This window comes from Galeopterus variegatus, unplaced genomic scaffold, assembly GCF_000696425.1.
Source record: "Galeopterus variegatus unplaced genomic scaffold, G_variegatus-3.0.2 Scaffold1417, whole genome shotgun sequence".
Lineage (NCBI taxonomy): Eukaryota > Metazoa > Chordata > Mammalia > Dermoptera > Cynocephalidae > Galeopterus > Galeopterus variegatus.
Window position 1 is genome coordinate 13,866 of NW_007727528.1, and position 24,495 is coordinate 38,360.

Here is a 24,495-nt window from a genome sequence, read left to right on the forward strand (position 1 = left end):
TTCCCTGCCCCTTAGTGTCATCTCCCCAGCCTGCTATCCCCGCTTCCCATGTAGCTTTGGCCAGGAAAGCATGCAATAGACTTGCTCTGAGCCCAGCATTAATGGGTCTCGGGGCTGGGGAGGGAACCGAAGGCACCCACCTCCTGTCTGTGATGGCGTGGTGTTCCCTGCTCTGGGATGGGGAAGAGACCCATCCGGGAACTCTGCATGGCGGTTCACTGCATGTGCTGCCCCCCAACCTGGCTGACCCCTTGGGTTGCTCTGCCAATGTATTAATACCATCCCATAGCTCCTGCCGAATTGAGACCCTCTGACGATTTGCCAGCTACCTGGCCACAACAAGCTGCAGTCTGTAGCACTGAACAAACAAAAACAAAACGCTCAAGCCTTACGACCAGAGAAGGATTTCAGCAAACCACCACCTCACACTCATCATCCCCTCTGACCTCCACGCTTCCCTGCCAACTCCCTCACGGATGACTCTGTGTTCACACAAAATCCAGCAAGGTTCTACCCCATGAAACTGTGACTTCCCAAATGAGCCTTTCCCTAGGGCTAGACCTAAGACCAGGAAGTTTGAGAAAGAAGCCGCAGCTCAACTCTTCCAACTCTGCCGGGGTTGGGAAGCCCTCCTTAGGTGCAGTGCGGCTTACACTGTTTCTCTCTTCCCTCTAGTAGAATACGAAGTTCCTGGCAACCGGTATAGAACCAACCTAGAGGCTTTGCAGTTGGCAAGCTAACTAGCGGCCTTATTTCTGCCTTTAATCTCCCACAAGGCATATCTTGCTTTGGATTCTCCATGACTCTTAGGCATGCCTCAACAACCAAGGCACATCTTAAGTAGGCTGAAAGGTAGACCTGTTTCCACCACTGAAGGTGAACATGACCGTGTTTTCAACCCATGTGTCCACAGTTCAGATTCCTTTCCTGATTGCGACCTGGCCAATCCCGGCTCCTTCCTGCTCGTCTCTTAACCTAAGTGCTTTCTTGTTTGAAACGCCCATGAACCTCCATGTTTAGCACCTCCGGCAAGTGTCCTGCTGTTGTGTTCTGTGTTGCTTGGGTCTCTGGGGTCAGACTCCATCTCTTCCCTTCCCCAGGGCAGATCTGACTGAATGTTTGCTGGAGTTTTTTGTCTCTTGGTCCACAAGTATTTGGAAAGGTCACAGAAAATTGGTCTTTCAGTCTTGGCATTTCATTTAGGATCTCCATGAGAAAAGGGCTTCTTGAGCCCTGAAAGTGTATATTGTGTGTCTCATTCGTGAAATGCTTCCTGCTATATAGAACTAGCTCAAAAGACTGTACATATTTACAAGAAACTTTATATTCGTAAAAAAAAAAAAAAAGGATATTGAATTGGTTTCTACTTTTTTATTGTAAAAGGTGCATTTTTCAACACTTACTTTTGGTTTCAACGGTGGTAGCTGTGGACAGCCATCTTCACTAGAGGGTGGGGAGCTCCGTGTGACCACCAAGATGCCAGCAGGAAATATTGTAACACGAAATTGCAGTCAAAAGCTTATCAGCGTAAATCAGATTCTAGGTTTCCAAAAGTACAGGCTTTTTCTTCATTACCTTTTTTATTCAGAACGAGGAAGAGAACACAAGGAACAATTCAAGATCCACCTCGAGAGGAATGAACTTTGTTGTTGAACAATAGTGAAATAAAGCAATGATCTAAAAATGTTTGCTTTAGTGCAATGACCTCTTCTTTTCTTGAGAGAGACCACAAAAACTATTGCCAGAGTCAGTGTGGGCTTATTATCATGGCACGGGGCTGCCTTTGCTTTGTGGGGAGGCTTTTCCTCTGGGGTGGGGTGGGTTGTGGCTGGATGGGGGAGGCACATGGGGGTTAGAACACAGTGCTATCCTGCAATCAGGAGATTGGTGACGTTCTCTTAAAAAAGTGCGACATTGTTGAAGTCTGGTCAGTACTTCCAGTGAGCCATGAATTGGCTATTAAGGTCATTTTATGGGACTGCAGAACTGGAAAGCTCCTTAAGCAGTCAAGTAGGCCGTTTTGAAAGGATTACTCAGGAATGTATTACCCAGTTCTCCCATAAAGCAGGGAACACAGAAAACAGGTCAATTCAAAATTTCTCTCCTCTATTGTGATAAGGCCACTGAGAATTTCATAATGTAGATTTTTTTTGGAGGGAGGAGTTCAGATCAAGGTAATTAAAATGTAAATACTTTTTAACTAGATGAATTTTTACAAGGTAAATTTTCTCTATCACTGTTCAGTGTGTTAGCATAAACTTGCTTGATCCAGACAAATACTGGTTTTGGCAAATGGTGATTTTTTTCATGGTTCCTGTTGCTTTTAGTCTTTGATTTTCTGTTTTCTAATGAAGTATCTGACCATAGTCAAATTCTGATTTGCAGGGTCATAATCTGACATTGGCTTGTGATGGGAACCACAGATGCAATTCTCTTCCTGTTTCCTTTTTTGTATTTGGCCTCTGGCCGGTTCGGGGATCCAAACCCTTGACCTTGGTGTGTAACATCATGAGCTATGCTGCCAGCCCTCTTTTCCTCTTTTCTATTTCACTGTTAGGCATAAAACTGCCACAAGATCATAATTGTAACAACGAAAATAATTCATAAGATCTTTTTTGTATTTGGCCTCTGGCTGGTTCGGGGATCCAAACCCTTGACCTTGGTGTGTAACATCATGAGCTATGCTGCCAGCCCTCTTTTCCTCTTTTCTATCTCACTGTTAGGCATAAAACTGCCACAAGATCATAATTGTAACAACGAAAATAATTCATAAGATGAAGAAGTGACATGCTGGACAACCTTTCTTTACTCATAACATTAGAAAAAATGTCTATTAAATACCAACCGGCCATTTCAGTTATTGTCTTGAGGATTGTTGGCAGCCACAGAATATTTCAAAGCTATGTAAACATGGTTTGGTTCCAAAAAGAATACACCGAAAAAGGTTCTTTGGGTTGTAAGGAATGACCTCAAAGAAGCAACAAATTACTGTCATACCGTAAGAGAGGCCCAACCCTTCATATTGCCACTCCTGTTTCTTAAGCATAAAGTTCAATGTCACATTTTCTGCACTTACAACTTAATTTTCACTAAAGACCTTGATTGCATAGCAAATCTCATAACCATGAAACTTTAGGATTTGGAGACTTAGGCCAAAAAGAGATGATTTGTTTAATAGGCCCGAACAGCTAGTCTGTCTGCTGAATCAGGCCTCTTGAATGATTTGCTTTAGAAAACATTCATGCATTTTTAAGTCTAAAGTATTAAGGGTAGGCACACGGGGTGGAGCCAGCTAAGCTCTCACTTTCATAATACCACAGCTAAATCGGTTTGTTCCAGTAGTTCTAAGCCAGGGGAGATTTTGCTTCCCTCCCCACAGAGGACATTTGATAATGTCTGGAGACATTTTTGGTTGTCATAACTGGGGGTTACTACTGCTATCCACGGGTAGAGGTCAGGGATACCACTAAACACCCAGCAATATACAGGTCAGGCCCCACTCACCACAAAGAACTTTCCAGCCCAAAGTGTCCATAGTGCTAAGGTTTCTCAACCTTGTTCCAGTTGTTCTAGGCAGATTTTTCTTGGCAGTTTAAATACTGCCAATGATTTCTAAAGCATGGTGATTGTGGCTCTAGGTATAAAGTGCTTCTATATGAGGGACATATCACTTGCCTAATAGAATGCTGAAACAGTTTTTCTGAAGAGGGTAGTGGTAGTGGAAATATAGTACAACGTTGATCACTTTGTTTTCCCCTGAGTCTATCAATGATTAATGGAAATCTACTTGCCCTGAAGGGATTGTTAGAGGTAGAGGAAAGAACTTTGCAAATGACTTTACTACTGTATGTAACTCAGGCTGTCTTTCAGAAAGCCACAAAAAGGAAGAATAAAATTGACCCAGACTATGCACATCTGGAACTGTCACCTGTGTTCAACTGGTCGTTGAGTTTTCCAGATGGGATGGGTGAGTTCACTCGGGGGAGGAAAGGTAGCAAGCAGTGAGTGCTGGCACCTCCTTCTGGGCAAAGGCACTTTAGTTGTATGAAGGACAAAAAAGACGAGATAGGTGTGGCAGCCAACCCTGTGGGCAGAGCCCAGTTCATCCGTGAGGCAGCAGCTGGGCCTCAGATTGGGCTCCAGCCACTGCTCCAGCTTTTAGAATCCTTTTCAAAGCTCTCACTCACATCACATCGGTGATGACTCTTAGGAGCACCTGTGGATATTTTTACAATTAGATGGGATGACTTGGGTTTTAGAAGAAACATATACATGTCCATAACTTCCTTGTTTTTTCCTGAGGAACATTATAGTTAGCGTTCCAGGGCAGAAGGCCCTGGTTTCTGTTTCTCCATTAACTTGCTGATCAAGAGAGCTGTTAAGGAAGGATTCCTCAGAAGCCGGATCATCTGAAGAATCATCCGTAGACTTGGGTCCTCATCAGTTTATTCAAACTGTTTGTAAACACTGGTGGATGTCTTAGTCCATTTGATGCTGCTATAACAAAGTACTTCTGAGACTGGGTAATTTATAAACAACAGAAATTTATTTTCTCACAGTTCTGGAGGCTGGTAAGCCCAAGATCAAGACGCCGGCAGGTTCAGTGGTCTGGTGAGGGCTACTGTCTGCTTCCGAGATGGCGCCAGTTGCTGTGTCTGTCCTCTGGAGGGGAGGAACAGTGTCCTCACTTGGCGGAAGGCACAAGGGCAAGGTAGCTGAATGTTGTGTGAAGCCTCTTTCATAGGGGACTTTAATCATATTCATGAGGAGAGGAACCCTCATGACCTAATTTCTTAAAGGGCTCATATCTTAATACTATCACATTGGCAACACCTGAATTTGAGGGGACACATTCAAACCACAGTAGTGGAAGATCAGTTGCCAGGAGAGTTTAGTGCATGCTCAGAAATGAAATTGTGCTCATACAGAAGGAACTGAATTGAACTGAATTGAAAATGAAATTGTGTTTTTCCCTAAAATGGTTCAGTTTCTGACCTCAGCCACAGACAGTGTCACCTTGATGTTCTGGGTTTTCAATCTTGGCCTTTGGTGTCAGGTTTCCTAACTGAGCTAGTTGAGCACTGGCACTTTTTTCTTGGCTGGCCCCTTGACTTCCTGTTTGTGGCCCTATCTTGGTTACGCTGTAAAGGCTTTGTGGCTCCCAATGTGACATGAAAGGAGTTCTAGGGATCACTTAGTGCTAGTCCAACCCCTCTCAATTTTCAGGGGAAGAAATCAGGCTACGAGAGGCCATGTGATTTGCCCAAGGTCACACGGTGTTAGCGACTGAACTGGATCAATATTTCGATCACTTAGTGCTAGTCCAACCCCTCTCAATTTTCAGGGGAAGAAATCAGGCTAAGAGAGGCCATGTGATTTGCCCAAGGTCACACGGTGTTAGCGACTGAACTGGATCAATATTTCTGGTCTTCATCCAGTGTCCACTCTGAGAGGGGATGGTGGGGGAGTGGCCCACTCAAATGTGACATCAGGCATGTGACTTGGTCTGGGAGGGCTGTTGACTTCCTCTCACATTTACATCTGTAAGAAGTAGAACCAGAGGGAAGAAAATACCCTTGGCTGGGTCCTTTCATCTTTGGTTCAATATTTTGATATATGGTTCTATTTATCCTGCAATACTGTTTTTATACTTTAGTGATTTTCAGGCTTTACCTTTGGCTCTATAAATTCATTTGTACATCAATTTCTGGAGGGAAAAGCTTTAACTGTGTAACCAGTCCTCACCCATAAAGGGAAAGCTAATAGAGAAAGCATTAACTGAGCCACAGGTTACCTCATTTGACATGTGGCTTTGATCCTGTGATTTGGGCAAAGCAGGGTCTCCTCCTTTTCCACCTCTGTAAAATAATCGCCACTACTTTCAGCTTCTTGGGGATAAAGTATTTCACTTGGAACTGTAGTCTTCTGGGCCATAATGGACTTCCTTTTGTGTGCTTCTTAAATAAAATGAATGCTTTTAAACATGCACATAGATGTGGAAAATGCTGTTTCAGATACCCGTGACCTCACATTTTGTGGGTGTGCCGACCCTCTTCCACCTCAGCCGTTATCTCAGCTGGGGGTTCCCCGTGGTTGGTGCCAGGGCTTGGAGAACTCTTACAGGGTGACCAGCTCCAAACTAGTTTTTACATTGGACTTTCAGCTTGAATTTTCAGCACTTTGCGGCTAGAGCTAATTTAAATGCTGGATTTTCCAACTTCTTGCTTTTCCATCCGCAGCCTAGGGCTCAAGGTTCCCTCTCAGGCCAGCAACCAGATTCTCTAGACCCTGTTACAGAAAGGGCAGTGCTATTTTAGGCTTACTCATGCAGGGGCTCTCCTGCTTAGATGTGCCAAACCCTTACCCTGGAGCCCAGAGCTGGGTCCTGGCCTCAGCATCTCCCTTCCTGAGGCCCAACAATGGATGGAGGGGCTGTGGTCATAGCTCACCAACAGGGCAGTGGCTTCTTCGTTTCTGGTTTGAATATACCTTTCATACTCTCGAGCTTAGCTATATATTTACAATTGTTATTTAAAGTATTTTATAGTGTATATTATTGAATACAATAGTTATTCTGATGTGAGCACCACATATTGCACACGAGTATTGATGTTCAACTCTGTACCCCAGAGACATGTACAATCAACTGTTACAATAAAAAAAAAAAAAAAAAAAATCTGGAAAGAGGATTGCTATGTCTATTTCCTTAGTCTACTTTAATAATCCCCACCATCCCTACATTAGGCTTGTAGGTTGTACTAGGGTTCCTCCATTACTTGGGTTTTTGGGGTAAGAGGGGTAATTATCCGGCTTGGAATGCTTTCCAAGCTACTTTCCACCTCAAGTGACCACATGACCCAGACCTTCCCCCTTTCCTGCTACATTTATTTTAAATGTTTCCTGATGCTGGAAAAGAAAAGTTTTCAAGGGACACCCTTAACCTTCCATCTTTTTTGGGGGAGAAGGGACAGAGCCCCTTTCAGCTGATAACAGCTGACTCCAGAAACATCTTTCTATCTCCCAAACCACTGTCATGATCCCAGGCTCCCCTGTGGGGCTTGTTTATTGAGCATGAGGAAGCAAAACCACTGGCTTGGGGATGCCACCAACCTGCCCAGGCCAGGAACCTTCGCTGTTATCTCTCAGCATCCCTTGTGATTGAGCAGTTCAAAGGGGCTCAGTTTTGAGGCCCTTTAACAGGTTTCCAAACTGTGCTGAATGGGTGCGTCAAGGGAATGGCCCTCAGCTGTGGGGCTGCTGGAGAGCCCTGTCCGCTCACTCCAGAGTGCCACAAGGATGGTACTGAATAAACATCTGGAAGAGTTCTAGTCTCTTCTCTAAACGACTGAATAAAATCAAACCTTCCTCCAAGTGCACGTCCAATTATCTTTACAAAGCTTTATTGAAATTTGTACGTCAAGGTGACAGTAATTCAGTGTTTTGAAAACAGTAACAAAAAAGGGTACCTTGCACACAGGTTTACGAAATAAACACTGGAAACCATGGAGCTCATTCCTCCCTCTCATGGCAGGAACAAAGGACATAAAGATAGCTTCTGCTCTCTGTGTGACAGGAACCTGCACTAACAGGCACATCTGCAGCATCTCACTGGAAACTGAGCCGAGTGTAAAGAGGTCTGCTTTGGTCCAAAGGATGTCTTCCTGACATGGATTCAGAATGCAGCAGTCAAGTTCTAAATCCCTTTCAGTACAAGCACTAGCAACTGCTGCAGCTTCTTGGCTAACTAGGGGCAGAGGTCCTGAGTAAGGTGGCATAGCCTGTAATCAACAGGAGGGTGGTGCTTCTCCAACGTTATTACGCTAACACTGTCACCTCTTTACAACTGGAATAAAATCCTGGACAACCTTCCAGCTGACAGTGGTTAGTCCTCAGGATCAGCCAGCTAAATGGAGAAATCGGCAGCAGGTTTAAAAGTCTGTTCTGGGAACAGATTATTGCTGAGCACAGTTCATGTGATCTATATTCTAGTTATGGTGACTTAAAATTGCCTTAAGGCTATACAGCCAGCCACCTCTGGTTAAAAAAAGTACTTAGTGCACATAAATGTAAGAAACAACTTTAAAACTTCATCTGGAAATCAGACAGATTCTAATTTCTACAGAAATTACATCTCCCTGGAGCTGAGTATGGGAGACAACCTATTGCTTGGATTTTGAAAGACAGGCAAGATCAACACTGTACTTACTCGTAGCTCCACAGCCAGGCCTCAACAGGGACAAGTCAATGGCCTTCAAAAAGCACAGATGATGAGAAATTTTGTGTGGCCTCAGTTCCCGCTTCCCAGATTTTTACTAGCAAAGTGGCTGTGGACATTTTTGGCTTAAGAAGAATCTTATGACCAGTTGAGAGGATGTAGGTTTCGACTTGCACCTGTCCTCAGTCATTGCGGAGCAGGGGCTGCAGATCCCCTACTTCCCTTCCTCCATTCTTGGCCTTGCTGAAGCCCTGAGGCTTAAGCCATAGGGTGCTAAGAAGACTGTTACAGACCCAGGCTCTTCAGGAGCTGCTGTGCCTGCACAAAACTTCAAGTAGGACTAGAGCAGGTATGAAATGTCTTATAGAGTGTGAAATGAGAAATTTACAGTCCATTCCCTCTAGTGGAAAGCATGCACGCGTGGAACCTGGTGGTGCAAACTTCCCTGGGGCCCACTGTTGGCTCTCGGCTCCTCATATAGGCTTGTATAACAAGGTGGTGACGTATTTTTTCTTGTACCGGTGGGTTGCACTGAGCACCATCACTCCATCCTAAGGAAGAGGGAGGAAATGATCAGAGGCAGGACTGAGTTAGGACGTGAACCCAAATTCCTGGGCCCACCTTCAGAACTTAAGCTTGAGAGTCTGCATTAAGTCCTGGAAGCTGCCCTTTATATCAGTACCCACAGATAATTCTGCTGGGGGTCCTCAGAGCACACATTGAGAAACAGCTCTTAACAAGGACAGACATATCATTACCTTAATAGAAAGTGCATAGAGATGGTTCAACATGACGTGATTGGGCTCAGGGAGCAAAGCTGGATCACACTGTGAAGGAACAAAGGCAGACATGAGCATTTAGGATTTGGAAATCAGTAAGATTCTTCCCTTTATTTCATGATACCAGGTATCAAAGGAAAGGAGGCAGGCTATCAGCCAGACTCTCTCCCTAAGTTAGGCAATGAATGTGCTTGTCCAAGATGACAGGTGAGGTGAGAGGATCATGCCCTCTGACTTGAAGGGAGCTCCTTGCATGCCTAATGGATGCACCAGTGTGTCTCTCTGATCAGGCTTTTACCCTGGCCTCTAAAGTGTGGGCCATGATTCTGTCCTCTTACAGAGGGAGGGGCAGGAAGGAGCTGTCCACTGAAAGCACTTTCAGAGAAAGCAGGAAGATATAATCTATATTAAATGCTCCTGAGCAGTGGATTTCAAACTTATATCTGTAAAACTCAGGCAATGAACTTTAAGAATGAAATGGATAATTGGGGGCCGGCCCGGTGGTGCACTCGGTAGAGTGCGGTGCTTAAGAGCGCGGCGGTGCTCCCGCCGAGGGTTCAGATCCCATATAGAGACCGGTCTGCTCACTGGTTGAGCGCGGTGCAGGCGTGACACTGAGGGTTGTGATCCCGTTACTGGTCACGAAAAAAGACAAAAAGGGAAAAAAAAAAAAAGAAATGGATAATTGGGGAAGACATTATTTCTCCATAAAAGCTCACATAGGCCTGGCACTTAGTGCTGCCACACCTTCTTATTTTTTAAAAGAAGCCAGAAATCTGGATTTTTTTTTTCCCACTGTACACTCCCATCTTTTATAAATACTAATTCAAATTTTAGAAAAAGCGCAGGGCAACTACTCTGAGGTGGTAGTCTATTGCCTGTGGTCCATGGTTGCTGCTTTAAGGGAAGGGTTGTGCTCATGGCCACTCAACACTAGTGGGGAGGTCTGCAGCCCTAGCCCTAAAGCACCTCAAGATCTCACAGCCACCTGAGGGCTTCTCATGGCCCTAAAACGTGGTGTAAAACCAAGAACTCTGGACCTGCCCTGGGTGTAGGACTGCTGAGGAGGTGCAACGAGACCTTCTTAAATGATGAAGCTGGAGCTGTCCTCAGCACAAATGTGCATGGCCGTATCAAGGGCTTCTGGTTTAGAAGGTCTGAGGGGAGCCTAGAAAGCTGCATGCTAACAAGCCCCATGGTGATTCTAAGTTCAGAGTTGAGAAGATCTCTTTGGGGACAGAGCAGCCTACAATCTGAGAAAAGGTGTACCTGCTGGTTTTCTCAAACCACTGTCCTTGGTGGAGACAATGTGAGGTGCACAGCTGGGAAAGCCAGATCCTTGTTCCAGCTCTGCCACCATTGGCTGGGAGATTTTGAGCATCACACTTGACCTTGCTCTAGGCTCAGGATCCCAGGGGCTGGGCTGATTGTTCTGTCAACAAATACCCAGTGAGCACCTGCTGGGGAGGCCGTGCAGGGCAGCTGGTGAGAGCACAGGGTCTGGCACCACCTGCCTGATCTGAATGCTGGCTCAGCTCCTTACTGTGGGACCCTGGGAGGTTTGTATTTTAAGTAATTAGTTTTTTAAATTGACAGATAAAAAATTATTTATATTTATTGCATACAACACGATGTTTTAAAATATGTATACATTGTGGAATGGCTAAGCTAAGCTAATTAACATATGCATCACCTCACACACTTCTCACTTTTTGTGATAAGAACACTTAAAATCTACTGTCTTAGAGTACTACTGATGGGTATGTAAATTGGTACAGCCATCATGGAAAACAGTATGGAGGTTCCTCAAAAAATTAAAAATATAACTACCATATGATCCAGCAACCCCACTACTGGGTATACATGCAGAGGAAATGAAATCAATATGTTGAAGCAATATCTGCACTCCCACATTCACTGCAGCAATATTGACCATAGCCAAGATATGGAATCAACCTACGTGTCCATTGACGAATGAATGGATAAAGAAAATGTTGTGTATATACATAATGGAATATTATTCAGCCTTAAAAAAGAAGGAAATCCTGTCATTTGCAACAACGCGGATAAACCTGGAGGACATTATGTTAAGTGAAATAAGTCAGGCACAGAAAGACAAATACTCCATGATCTCACTTATAAGTAGCATCTAAAAAAGTTGAACTCCTAGAAGTAGAGTGTAGAATGGTGGTTATCAGAGGCTGGCGGGGTGATGAATAATGGTGATGGTAGTGGGGAGATGTTGTTCAAAGGACACAAAATATCAGTTAGACAAGAGGAACAAATTCAAGAGATCTATTGTACAACACGGTGATTATAGTTAATAATAATGTATTGTATTCCTGAAAATCTCTAAGAGAGTACATTTTAAATATTCTCCCTGGGATGTTGCTTGATCCCTCTGTGCCTCAGTTTCCCCATCCATAAAATGGGGGTAATAACAGTATCTACTTCACAGGGTTGTTGTGAGGTTTAAATAAGAATACATGAAAAGCACTTTAGACTAGCCATTTAATATTATAACTATAACCAAAGTTCATGTTAGAGCTTGGTGTTGCCTTGGACAGAGGGGTCCTGAAGCTCTCTCCTAGTCCATATTACCAGCTTCTTGGGCCACTCTCAGCTGGTCTATTTCCAAAGCTGTCTCTACTAGAGAAGCCAGCTAGTGATGCCTCCCTTTCCCAGGAAAAAAACAAGAAAAAATATCTTACTGGCTTAGGAGGGCATTGGAAGTCATCTAACCTACAAACCTTTGTAAAATTAGAGTTAAGAGAAGCAGCCTCACCCAGGTGCTTCTAAGATAGAAGCTAAATGTCTTTTTGGTTCTTGACCTGTTGCCCGTTTGAGATGTTGCCGACTCAGTGCTGGAAACATGGTTGGCCCAGCGGGGCCCTGACCACTGGCCTCTTCTTGGCCTGCACCTGAACGGCCGACCCAGCTCCCAGGTGTGTGCTTGGGGCACTCTTGGCACAGGGGGAAACCTGGTGCCCTGTGAAAGGCAAGTCCCATTGAGACAGGGTAACAAACTCTGGGACTCTGCCCTGACCAGCCCTGCAGTGACTGCTGTAGGTGACGCCTACATGTGTATATATTCAGCTCCTCATCTCAGCATATGTGTCCTCTACTTCTGGGTGGAGTCCTGAGCAGCACAATTACTTTAGCACCTTCTATGCACGTACCTGTTAGGTGGCTGCTTGGACCAAACTGAAGAGCATTATGGCTATGCCATGCATTCCAGAGCCAGGTGCACCAGGCAATCCAGGTTAAACAGAATGGAAAATTAATCAAAAAGGAATAACTGACTGCTCTTCAGGATCCAGGAGGACACACACTTCTTTTTTGCATGTAATATTAATTTCGCAGAGGAAATGTGTATTACCCAGATACTCCTTGTTTTGATCCAGGAACACTGATGTTTCTGAAAGTAACTTAGTGACTAAAACTAAATTCTAAAATTTGGGGGTCTGAGTAGGAGTTCCAATATGTAGCTTACTAAGAAGGGTGGCTATATTTTTTTTTATAAAATTTAAATGAAATGGGACTTAGGCTGAGACAGGAGTGAAAGGCAAGGAAGAAAAATCCAGAAAGGCTTTGTGACACAGGGAGGCAGCACCCATACTCTGGAACATCTTACTAGCAGCCCGTCCCCATGTCAGAGGTGGGCTGTGGCAGTTCACACCAGTGGGCAACACTGAGCTTGTTCACCAGCTGCCTAGCAAGAGGTGGACATGACCATGGAGAACGATGAAGGCAGATGCCCATGTACTCACAGAAATTCCTGTATCTTTGTTCAGGATGACCTGGAGCAGGTGTGGAGGGAGGATGGGTGGCGCTTTAAACCGCTCTTCTGGTTTGGAGACGTAGGGCTCCTGATGGTAGGGTCCTGGCGGGGAGCTGGACAGCTCTGTTGAGAGATGATAAGACATTGACTTTGATAATCAGGAGTTCCAGGAGCAGTCTCATTTAATTTATGGCACTGTCATCTAGTTTTCGTCTCTTGTTCCCTCAATATAGATTTATATTCTCTGTAAGTAAATACATGCTCCAAGGGTGAACAGCAAAGGAGAAAACCCTTTTGGAATCTGGGTAGTTGGCATAAAAATCAGTAGTAAACACACATGCCCTGGTGGAAGACAGAAGTTGTGGCAAAGTGGTGAGTCTGTGAAAGAACAAGGAGACTGTTCTCAATACCCTAACCTTACATGCTACAGGTGAATAATGCCTCCTCCTTGCTCAGGATGGGCTGGAATTATCACAAAGAAGCTCAAGGCTTCAAGTGAGGATTAAGTGGCTAAGTCCAGTTAGGAGCACCACCAGCCAGAATAAAACAGAAGATAAAGCAGCCTGTTTATACAGAGGCAGTGGAGAAAACAGGTTATACAAGGCACTGACACATTTCAAAACTAAAACCAAAAAAAACTATCACAATTCCTACCGAACTCTTGGTTGAGCATGTTGCTTATACAGATATGTTAAGGAGCTTCTTCGTCTCAGTGCAGCATTTCATATGTTAGAAGCAGCTCATTTCACTGAATGAGCTCATTTCATTAATGTCTGGCCAGCTGGAAGGGGCCAAGCCATCATCCAAAGAACATGTGGGATGGATTCTGCTCACCTGATCCCTGGGCTGGTCTGAAATAAATCTGATATGCCCTGGCTCTGCCAATTACCTCAGAGTCATTTTAGGGGGTAGGCCCCCTTCAAATGACCCAACCATATCACAGCAGGAAACTGAGAAAAGTGTTAAGTGCAAAAAACCGGCCCATAAGGAGTAAATATGTGATATTTTGACAAAGTGAGTGTCTAAATTTGAGAAGTCTGAGAGCCTACAGTTGGTTTATCAGTGGCGAGGGGTCAGTTTTCTTTCTGCAAGTAGTCTATAACACATAGAAACTTGACTAAAAGCTTTGGTACATGACCTAACATTATATCTATCAGGAGGTAGGAGGATATTTGGGCATTTCCTCCATCCTGATTCCCACCAATCTGAAACAGAAATTAATCATATCTCCAAAAGATTAGTTAGCTATCCAGATAAAAGAATGTTATTTTTGGATTTCCAAGTCCTGCTGAACAACCTGACTCCTCAGCCACAGCAAGCCCATCATGGTCAATTTACCACTGTGACTTCTGAACTGATGATAATAAGAGATCCTGGTGGCAGAACCTTCAGGCGCAGCCCGGTGATGATGAATTGTCCTAGAAACTGAACTAAACCCATTTTCTTAGCATGCCAGACATGCTCCTGGGGAAACTTTTCACTGCCTCTCACACGGTCCAGAATTGTTTAAACCCCCACCTGCAAGACGGGGAAGGGCAGTTTGCGTTGACACTGCAGATTACAACACATCTTTCCCCCCGAATTTTATGTATCATGTTCCAGGTAGTTTTCTTCCTGTGGGGTTTGGATGGAAAGCAATTTATTGAAACTTCAACGACTGAAAAACTTTCGGAAGATGGGAAAGTTTTCCTAGGACTGTATTGAGCAGGTTCCTGTAAAGGAGAGTTATGCTGCATATCCTGTTTCCTGTGGTGAGCCTCTTTCTCTTTTGAAGGGACTCTGACAAGACGCCGTTGTACCACACAAGTGACAGCCAAGGTCGCCGAGGTGTCCATTTATCACCTGTCAATCTGAAATTCTCCAGGCACAAGCGGGAAGTGAGCTGGCAGGCTTCCCTAGTGCTGGTTTGTCACTGACCCTATGTGACTCTCCAGGGCTCTTCGGCCCTGCCCCTGGCACAGGATCAAGCTCTGATTCCATTTCCATTGTCTGCTTTCTATGGCCAAGCGAACCTACTGAATACCTGAGATAACCTGGAAAATGACTTACAGCTCCCTTGGGGCTAAATTTCAACAACCTGATCTAACAGAGTTAGGAATTCATTCTGTGGCTCTTCAGGGAGCTACAGAAGTCCATCTGACTGGGCAGCGTTAGTTCAAGAGTGAGAGGCAAGAGAAACAAGAGTATTTCTAGACTACACAGCCCCCACCTGCACACGTGTGGTAAAAAATAACTGTGTTCATACCAGACACATCGGAGCACTTTTGGGAATCCACCATTAAAGCATCAAATACTTCAAAGTCAGTTTTCTTCACTTGAATGATGTTGTTAACTGTGCCAAGCTGGCTGGTTACTACTGGCTGGGAAGAGACAGACAGGTAGAAATCATAATGTTCAAAGTCTGCGGAGTTATTCTTTGGAGGACTTAGAATTCCTGATGGGAAGGGCTCATCTCCTGGCTAGCCACCTTGCTCATCTTGGTCAAGTATGCCAACAGGATGACAATTAGCACAGCTCTCTAGTTCAGCCACACGCAAGGACTTTTACCCCAGCACAGTGAAGAGACCTGGCATCAATCCTTAAGGGAAGGAGATGTGTTTGGATTGTGCAGGCACCCAGAGGACCAAGGGCAGGCAGAAGAGTACCTCAGAAGGGTCGTGTGTCCACTGACCGTCCACAAAGAACTTGTACTGGTGCTCTCCTTCGGGCAGATCCAGGATGGCTACAAAGTTATTGTGGCTGCGAGGAAAAAGGAAGCAGAGGAATTCAGCTGGGGCGGCTGCCCTCTTAGCTTACTTGTCAAACCAGCTTGGGAACAAAACAAAATGCTTCCATGTAAAACCAAGAGTTCAGCTGCAGAACAAACATTTTTAACCAATTTATACAATTCAGTATAATCTCAATGTAGAAAAGCTATATGCAAGCAGCAGTGCAAGTGGTTTTCCTGGAAACTCACTTTGCTCAAATACCAGGAATCCATATTCCTAACATTAAAAGGTCAACAGACAGACATTCGTCCTTCTCAAGCTTGCATGCAAAATATCACCTGGCAGCCCTAGATGCCCAGGAGAAGGACAACACAAGGTAAATGGCAAGCTGCCTAGTTTTACCCTTTGTCCCTCAGTCTGGGGCAGGAGAGGGGACCAATTTAACAGGATGCACAAATGTTCTCTAAAGAAACTTGCATAAGTACTAAAAAGAGATTCTGGGAAAGCTCTTTCATTTGATTTTGTTTCCCCGACTGGAACCGACTTTGACTACTGTGCCAAGTGGTTCCTTCCTCAGTGTTATCACTGGAAAAGCAGGTGGCCCCCGACAACATCAGTCCTGGCCTGGCAGGGCACAATTTCTCCCTTCATTTCATCAAGTACTCACTAGTGAAGATGCTTTCTCACTGACAATTTGAGACAGAAGCCCTGCTAAGGTTCCTGATAAATTGTCATCTTATACTCTTGCTAATGGTGCCTACATCGCATGTACCTTTCAAACAAAATTCACAGAGTCAAAGTTAGAAGGAAGCTCAGAGATCACCTGGCCCAATATTCCCTTTTTACAGACAGGAATACTGAGGCTCAGGTGTTAAGTGACTGTGAGTATGGCTAATGTGGGGTCAAAAGCAGGTCTCTAAGTCTCCTCTCCTGGTGATCTCTCAGTGCACTAGGAATAGCTTTCTCTGTTTCTTAGAAGTCCTGACTGAACAAATATATAGCTGAGTATCTGAAGTGAAAGGTGTCCGTGATACAGAAATACTTTACATTGAAAGATGTTGCTTTTTTCTATGGAAGATGTGTTCTAAACCTAGAGACTGCTTGGGTTTGAGATTTGAATCCTTTTACTTATAAAGTAAGCTTATTTTTCCACTCAGCATACGTTTTATAGAAATATCTTTTTTCTATTCACCCTCAGAGGTTTTTAGAAACAAGAGTATCCATGGGTTAAAACAAATACATGAACACTCCCCAGGCAATCACCTTCTTGTGAGGGGAAGTTTACTCCAGTTGTTGAAGGACCCAGATAAGTAAACTTCTTTTCCACCTCCCGTCCATCGAAATACAGTTGGCCGAGCCTGGGCGGGAGCTTTATCATTCACTTCCAGATCATGCTGCCAGGCCAGGAATTCCTCCTTCTCTGGAGCCTAGAAGCAGAGCGGTTTACTCAGGAACAGGAAGTCATTAGTGAGCTCTCTACAATAGACAGTTACCTTAAAATTGACAATTCATTCTAAAGAGGCAGCTGTTACTACCTAGGTTCTCATCCATACTCACTAACTTACTAGTGGTGCCTCAGTTTCACCACCTGCAAAATGGAGAAAATAAAAATAAGTTTTTCTTAAGGTTGTGGTGAAGACTGAGCAACACAGTCCATGTAAAATGCTCTGCAGAGTCTGACACATAGTGAATGCTTAATAATTATTAGCTACTGTTGTTGCCATTAAAGAAGTCTACATTGAAAATCCAGGAGAAACTATAAAACCCATTTGGAAGAAGGCTGCAATAAATCCAAGACTAGCTTAATAAATGTCATCTTCCTTCCTAACAAAGCGAGATTTAAAGTACATGAAAATTTATTAGGGACAATTCCAGAGCTGTCCACTTGAAAAGTGGCAAATCAAGATTTTGTAGAAGGGAAAAACTATTCACTGAATGCTGTCCAGGCACTAAGGAGAAAAAGATAAATAAGACAAAGACTGACCCCTCCCCATTAAGGTAAACAATAACTTCCAGTGCAGTAAACGCCGCATAACTGAGATATTCCAGAATAAGAAAGAAATGAATTCATCCAGCTCTGGGTGAAATATATGTGCTTATGAATCTTTCTCATTTTTTCCTAGTCAGAAACCAAAGACATTAAAAGAATAGAAGTTCCAGGCTGAGAGAAACCCGTAAAGGAGTCGAGGTTTCTATCACCTTCGTTTCAAATACTTAACTGAGCTTATCTAAAAGATGCTTGAATTCTTTGAATTATAACAAGATCTACAGATTAAATAATAACAGACTGGAATCATTACACTCTGAGGATGCGATAGCTAATAGCAGCCAAAACGGTGTACTGGTGTTGTTAAAAGAATCCATGACTTTTTCTGGTATCTGGGGCACTCATTCCAGTTTGTTTACTAAGTGATTTCAGTAACTTCTGATTAAGTGATTTCAGTAACTTCTGATGAAATGAGAATGGATGCTACTTAAAATCATTTTCCACATATTTGTATGCTAAACATTTTTTGTAGGAGTTTTGGAACTACAACAAAACAACAAATATTTCTTGAAGAAAGTAGTTTACATCTTATGGTGTCTTAAATAGCCTTCTTGGGGCCAAAATTCCTTCTGGAGAGGGGATGTCAAGTCACTGGAAAAACATGACTCCAAAGTTCACTTTGCACAGAACTACAACAAAACAACAAATATTTCTTGAAGAAAGTAGTTTACATCTTATGGTGTCTTAAATAGCCTTCTTGGGGCCAAAACTCCTTCTGGAGAGGGGATGTCAAGTCACTGGAAAAACATGACTCCAAAGTTCACTTTGCACACAGCTTTTCAGGAATGCAACAAATGCAGAAAGCAAGTTCAAATCACAGGGTGTAGAGCCAAGTAAAAGCAGGCTCTTTAAAGTTAGACTGAAGGCTAAGATCCAAGTGAGGGTGTGAGATAATAATGTGATTACCCAGCCCAATAACTGCGAAAAAAAGGTGGGTAAATGTGGTATGTATTGCCAGGCAATTAGCCTAATGGACAGTGACAATTAACTTGAAACAGGATACTAACAGAATATGTTGGGTGGAGGATGTCTTCATCCTTCCTAAACCTCCTTTGTTCCTTTAAGGAATTAGTTCTTTTTGGATATACCACATAAATATCTGCTGCCAGAATCACTACTTGTCCTTGGATCGGACCCTGTAGCTGGAAACACAGACCATATCAAGGTGGTTAACAAAAATATGGCTGAAGCCAGAGTCAAGAGTCACCTGAGTTTCTGATTAATTAAGGCAGACTGCAGCAGTCCAAATTTGGCCTGCAAAAATGTTTGGTCGGATTATTTAAAACATATTTAAACAAAGTCATATTTAAACAACACCGGGGAAAGAAGTTGAGTAACTGTTGCTGCCTCCTTCAGACTGACACTTCACTGACCTCCAGAAGTCGGATTACATTTCCATGCCCGCCCTAAACAAGCAGGGTGAAGCAAAAGTGTGAAGCAGAACTAAACACCTCTGGCAGCTGCAGTCAGCCGTTCAACTCCACAGCCCTGCAACTCTACTTTCAGCTTACAGGTGCGCTCTGGTTTACCCCCAAAATGGACAACAAACTCCCAAACTAACTTTTACAAAAGCGCCAGTCTGCAAAAAGGTGAGGAAGGATTTCTCAAAGCTGTGGAATTAATTATACCTAAGAGAGAAGCAGAGACTGGGGCTCAATTACAGCTAGCTCGACTCTCTTAATTAATTAAGAATCTGAAACTCTGTCCCAGAGCTGCTTTCTCCTTAATGATGTTAAACGAAGTGAGTTCCTCCTCCCTCAGGGTGGCTTTCTCATATTGGTAATTAGACACAGGTTCCTGGACTGCTAAAAGGGATCTTACAGGGCCATCTGGTGAGGTACCACCTCCCTCCCTGTTCTGATGGTTTTAGAAGGGATGTGGCGGGAATCTAGTAGAGGGCTCTTCCCCTCAACATCAGTCAAGGGGAACGGGATTTCCCCACTGACCCCGCACCTTGATTTCCTCGGCATGGAAGAGGTCGGCGTCCTCGGGGCTGTCCATCAGAATCTTGGGCCTGTCTCCATCCTTGGTGCCCCCCGAGCTGTCCCTCCGGGGCGTCTTATGGCCACCCTGCCGCTCCAGCGCGGCGCGCTCACTGCTTGTGTTGCCCATGACGGGTGGACACGGTGAAGCTGGACGCAGCCTCACTCCAGAAAAGGGACCGGGACACGGGACTCCCGGAACCGGGGGGGTCACAAAGATCCTGGGGAAGGGGTCGGAGCACCGGAGTGCCACGCCCCGAGTCAGCTGGGCTGCCGAAGTCTCACAACCTCGCTTTACCTGCTCAGCTAGCCGCGGCGCGCACTGGAAGAGCGCGAAGATAACCCAACGATTTCCCAGCAACTCCTCAGCCCCTTAGCGACTTCCGATTCCGGCAACTCCACGAGTCGGCCCGACCAGGCCCACGGCGTAGACGTAGCTGCGGCGGGCGAGGTCAGCGAGCCTAACTTGACCTCACTTCCGCTTCCGGTCTTAGGTGGCTCGACCGCCCCTCTCCCGGGCGGCCTCCGCAGGTCTCGGAGCGCGCAGTCGCAGTCGGCCGCTCAGAGCCAGGCCCAGGACAAAGCCGCTGAGGGCCGGCAGGGGGAGCACTAGCGCGCCGGCCGTCTGGGCCGCTTTCCCTGCGCTGGGCTGCGTGATGCCATTGGGTATTTTCCAGTCTCTCACTTCCACTCTACAACCAAAGTGCAAATCTAAGTGAGACATCCCTATTCTTAAAGTTCTTTAATGCACTAGCTCTCACTCTTTAGAGTGCATCAGAATTACCTGGACTGCTTGTTGAAAATGCAGCCCCCACTCCAGACCTGCAGAATCATAATTTTGGGGTGTTAGGGTCAGGGGATGCAGGTAGTTTTGCAGGTTTTTGAGAAAATGACAGACCATAAGACATCTGGAAATTTCTTACGTCCAGGAGCCTGGGAGGTTATAAAACGAAGGAGCTTTTAGTGTATTTGTATGAAATTGAGTACCTTTTGATAGGTAATTTTGCAAGATATCTTGTAATCACTTTGTACACATTCATTCTGTGTAAAATGCATTAGCGTTTGTCATTTACGGTGTCCGGAGAGAACAAAAGACAGAGGAAAAAGGTGAATCGTTCTCTCTATCCACTGGAGCTGGCATACACTGTTCTGTCCTGTCTGTGGACATCAGAGCTTGAGACTCTTCAGCTTTTGGGTTTCAGGACTTACACCAAGGACACCATCAGCTTCCCTGATGCCTGGTTTGAGGCCTTTGGACTTGGACTGAACCACACTACCAGCATCCAGTTTACAGATGGCCCGTTGTGGGACTTTTCTTCATAATCATGTGAACTAATTCCCTTAATAAAGTCCTCTCATATATTTATAACATATCCTATTGATTCTGTCTCTCTGGAGAACCCTGACTAATNGGATGCTACTTAAAATCATTTTCCACATATTTGTATGCTAAACATTTTTTGTAGGAGTTTTGGAACTACAACAAAACAACAAATATTTCTTGAAGAAAGTAGTTTACATCTTATGGTGTCTTAAATAGCCTTCTTGGGGCCAAAACTCCTTCTGGAGAGGGGATGTCAAGTCACTGGAAAAACATGACTCCAAAGTTCACTTTGCACACAGCTTTTCAGGAATGCAACAAATGCAGAAAGCAAGTTCAAATCACAGGGTGTAGAGCCAAGTAAAAGCAGGCTCTTTAAAGTTAGACTGAAGGCTAAGATCCAAGTGAGGGTGTGAGATAATAATGTGATTACCCAGCCCAATAACTGCGAAAAAAAGGTGGGTAAATGTGGTATGTATTGCCAGGCAATTAGCCTAATGGACAGTGACAATTAACTTGAAACAGGATACTAACAGAATATGTTGGGTGGAGGATGTCTTCATCCTTCCTAAACCTCCTTTGTTCCTTTAAGGAATTAGTTCTTTTTGGATATACCACATAAATATCTGCTGCCAGAATCACTACTTGTCCTTGGATCGGACCCTGTAGCTGGAAACACAGACCATATCAAGGTGGTTAACAAAAATATGGCTGAAGCCAGAGTCAAGAGTCACCTGAGTTTCTGATTAATTAAGGCAGACTGCAGCAGTCCAAATTTGGCCTGCAAAAATGTTTGGTCGGATTATTTAAAACATATTTAAACAAAGTCATATTTAAACAACACCGGGGAAAGAAGTTGAGTAACTGTTGCTGCCTCCTTCAGACTGACACTTCACTGACCTCCAGAAGTCGGATTACATTTCCATGCCCGCCCTAAACAAGCAGGGTGAAGCAAAAGTGTGAAGCAGAACTAAACACCTCTGGCAGCTGCAGTCAGCCGTTCAACTCCACAGCCCTGCAACTCTACTTTCAGCTTACAGGTGCGCTCTGGTTTACCCCCAAAATGGACAACAAACTCCCAAACTAACTTTTACAAAAGCGCCAGTCTGCAAAAAGGTGAGGAAGGATTTCTCAAAGCTGTGGAATTAATTATACCTAAGAGAGAAGCAGAGACTGGGGCTCAATTACAGCTAGCTCGACTCTCTTAATTAATTAAGAATCTGAAACTCTGTCCCAGAGCTGCTTTCTCCTTAATGATGTTAAACGAAGTGAGTTCCTCCTCCCTCAGGGTGGCTTTCTCATATTGGTAATTAGACACAGGTTCCTGGACTGCTAAAAGGGATCTTACAGGGCCATCTGGTGAGGTACCACCTCCCTCCCTGTTCTGATGGTTTTAGAAGGGATGTGGCGGGAATCTAGTAGAGGGCTCTTCCCCTCAACATCAGTCAAGGGGAACGGGATTTCCCCACTGACCCCGCACCTTGATTTCCTCGGCATGGAAGAGGTCGGCGTCCTCGGGGCTGTCCATCAGAATCTTGGGCCTGTCTCCATCCTTGGTGCCCCCCGAGCTGTCCCTCCGGGGCGTCTTATGGCCACCCTGCCGCTCCAGCGCGGCGCGCTCACTGCTTGTGTTGCCCATGACGGGTGGACACGGTGAAGCTGGACGCAGCCTCACTCCAGAAAAGGGACCGGGACACGGGACTCCCGGAACCGGGGGGGTCACAAAGATCCTGGGGAAGGGGTCGGAGCACCGGAGTGCCACGCCCCGAGTCAGCTGGGCTGCCGAAGTCTCACAACCTCGCTTTACCTGCTCAGCTAGCCGCGGCGCGCACTGGAAGAGCGCGAAGATAACCCAACGATTTCCCAGCAACTCCTCAGCCCCTTAGCGACTTCCGATTCCGGCAACTCCACGAGTCGGCCCGACCAGGCCCACGGCGTAGACGTAGCTGCGGCGGGCGAGGTCAGCGAGCCTAACTTGACCTCACTTCCGCTTCCGGTCTTAGGTGGCTCGACCGCCCCTCTCCCGGGCGGCCTCCGCAGGTCTCGGAGCGCGCAGTCGCAGTCGGCCGCTCAGAGCCAGGCCCAGGACAAAGCCGCTGAGGGCCGGCAGGGGGAGCACTAGCGCGCCGGCCGTCTGGGCCGCTTTCCCTGCGCTGGGCTGCGTGATGCCATTTGGTATTTTCCAGTCTCTCACTTCCACTCTACAACCAAAGTGCAAATCTAAGTGAGACATCCCTACTCTTAAAGTTCTTTAATGCATTAGCTCTCACGCTTTAGAGTGCATCAGAATCACCTGGACTGCTTGTTGAAAATGCAGCCCCCACTCCAGACCTGCAGAATCATAATTTTGGGGTGTTAGGGTCAGGGGATGCAGGTAGTTTTGCAGGTTTTTGAGAAAATGACAGACCATAAGACATCTGGAAATTTCTTACGTCCAGGAGCCTGGGAGGTTATAAAACGAAGGAGCTTTTAGTGTATTTGTATGAAATTGAGTACCTTTTGATAGGTAATTTTGCAAGATATCTTGTAATCACTTTGTACACATTCATTCTGTGTAAAATGCATTAGCGTTTGTCATTTACTGTGGCCAGTGCTTCAGCAAGACGTGCATACACATGTGGTACTAAAATATTCTATTGTCATTGTCATGTTTTTGTTATTGTTTTGTTTTTTCGTGTGAGTATCTTAAAATACTGCATTTGCTAGGCCTAGTCATGCATTTCATCCACTGAATATTTATTTAGTACCTACAAACTACCAAACATTGTGCTAAGTAAATGGGGAACACAGATGACTAAGATAAGGTCACTGGAGGGAATTCAGCAATATCTATCAAAATAAAAAAACGCACCTTCATTTTGACACACAATTTTACTTGTAGGAAACATCTACAGAAATACACACATGAAAGTTATATATATGAATGTGTTTATTTGCAGCATATCCCTAATATAATAATATATTTCTTCTAAGATGCACTTTTTTTTCACACTTTAACCTCCTTGAAATTGAATGCTTCTTAAAATCAATGGAATCTTAGATTTGATGAAATCAGGAAACGGAAAACTGCAAAATCTTAAAAGGTTTCAGTAGGAGAACAACTAAATGAATTAAAAATGTGTTTAATAGAATACTGAGTGTGAAGGTTAATTCTAAGTGTCAACTTGGTTAGATGAAGGAATGCCGAGAAACCTGGTAAAGCTATCTTTTTAGGTGTGTCACTGAGGGGGTTTCCAGCAGAGATTAGTATGAGAGTCTGAGTGGACTGGGTGGGAAAGACCCACTCTCAATGTGGGTGGGAACCATCCTATCTGTTGAGTGTCTGGAGAGAACAAAAGACAGAGGAAAAAGGTGAATCGTTCTTTCTATCCACTGGAGCTGGCATACACTGTTCTGTCCTGTCTGTGGACATCAGAGCTTGAGACTCTTCAGCTTTTGGGTTTCAGGACTTACACCAAGGACACCATCAGCTTCCCTGATGCCAGCTTTGAGGCCTTTGGACTTGGACTGAACCACACTACCAGCATCCAGTTTACAGATGGCCCGTTGTGGGACTTTTCTTCATAATCACGTGAACTAATTCCCTTAATAAAGTCCTCTAATATATTTATAACATATCCTATTGATTCTGTCTCTCTGGAGAACCCTGACTAATACACTGA

General features: G+C 44.7%; 1 protein-coding gene across 2 annotated transcripts; it reads right to left on the reverse strand.

Annotated features, from left to right (window-relative positions):
• Window positions 1-7,372: 7,372 nt before the first annotated feature.
• On the reverse strand, window positions 7,373-22,750 carry PRKAB1 (protein kinase, AMP-activated, beta 1 non-catalytic subunit). 2 transcript variants are annotated; one of them, XM_008576851.1, is made up of 7 exons: window positions 22,314-22,750; window positions 16,747-16,910; window positions 15,421-15,514; window positions 15,021-15,135; window positions 12,765-12,898; window positions 8,974-9,042; window positions 7,373-8,766 (listed from the first exon to the last, which is right to left on the reverse strand). In XM_008576851.1, exons 1-7 carry the CDS (start codon window positions 22,470-22,472, stop codon window positions 8,689-8,691), a joined length of 813 nt encoding a protein of 270 aa, XP_008575073.1. In that variant the 5' UTR covers window positions 22,473-22,750; the 3' UTR covers window positions 7,373-8,688. The 2 variants fall into 2 exon arrangements, with proteins under 2 accessions (XP_008575073.1, XP_008575072.1); XM_008576850.1 differs by lacking the exon at window positions 22,314-22,750 and adding an exon at window positions 19,484-19,919.
• Window positions 22,751-24,495: the final 1,745 nt, after the last annotated feature.

Coding starts and splice junctions, on each gene's coding strand:
- PRKAB1 (XM_008576851.1), bottom strand. CDS start 22,472: ATGGGCAACACAAGCAGTGAGCGCGCCGCGCTGGAGCGGCAGGGTGGC. Junction 16,911..22,313: donor TCCATGCCGAGGAAATCAAG/GTGCGGGGTCAG, acceptor CTCTGCTTCTAG/GCTCCAGAGAAGGAGGAATT. Junction 12,899..15,020: donor AAAGTGCTCCGATGTGTCTG/GTATGAACACAG, acceptor ATCTCTCAACAG/AGCTGTCCAGCTCCCCGCCA.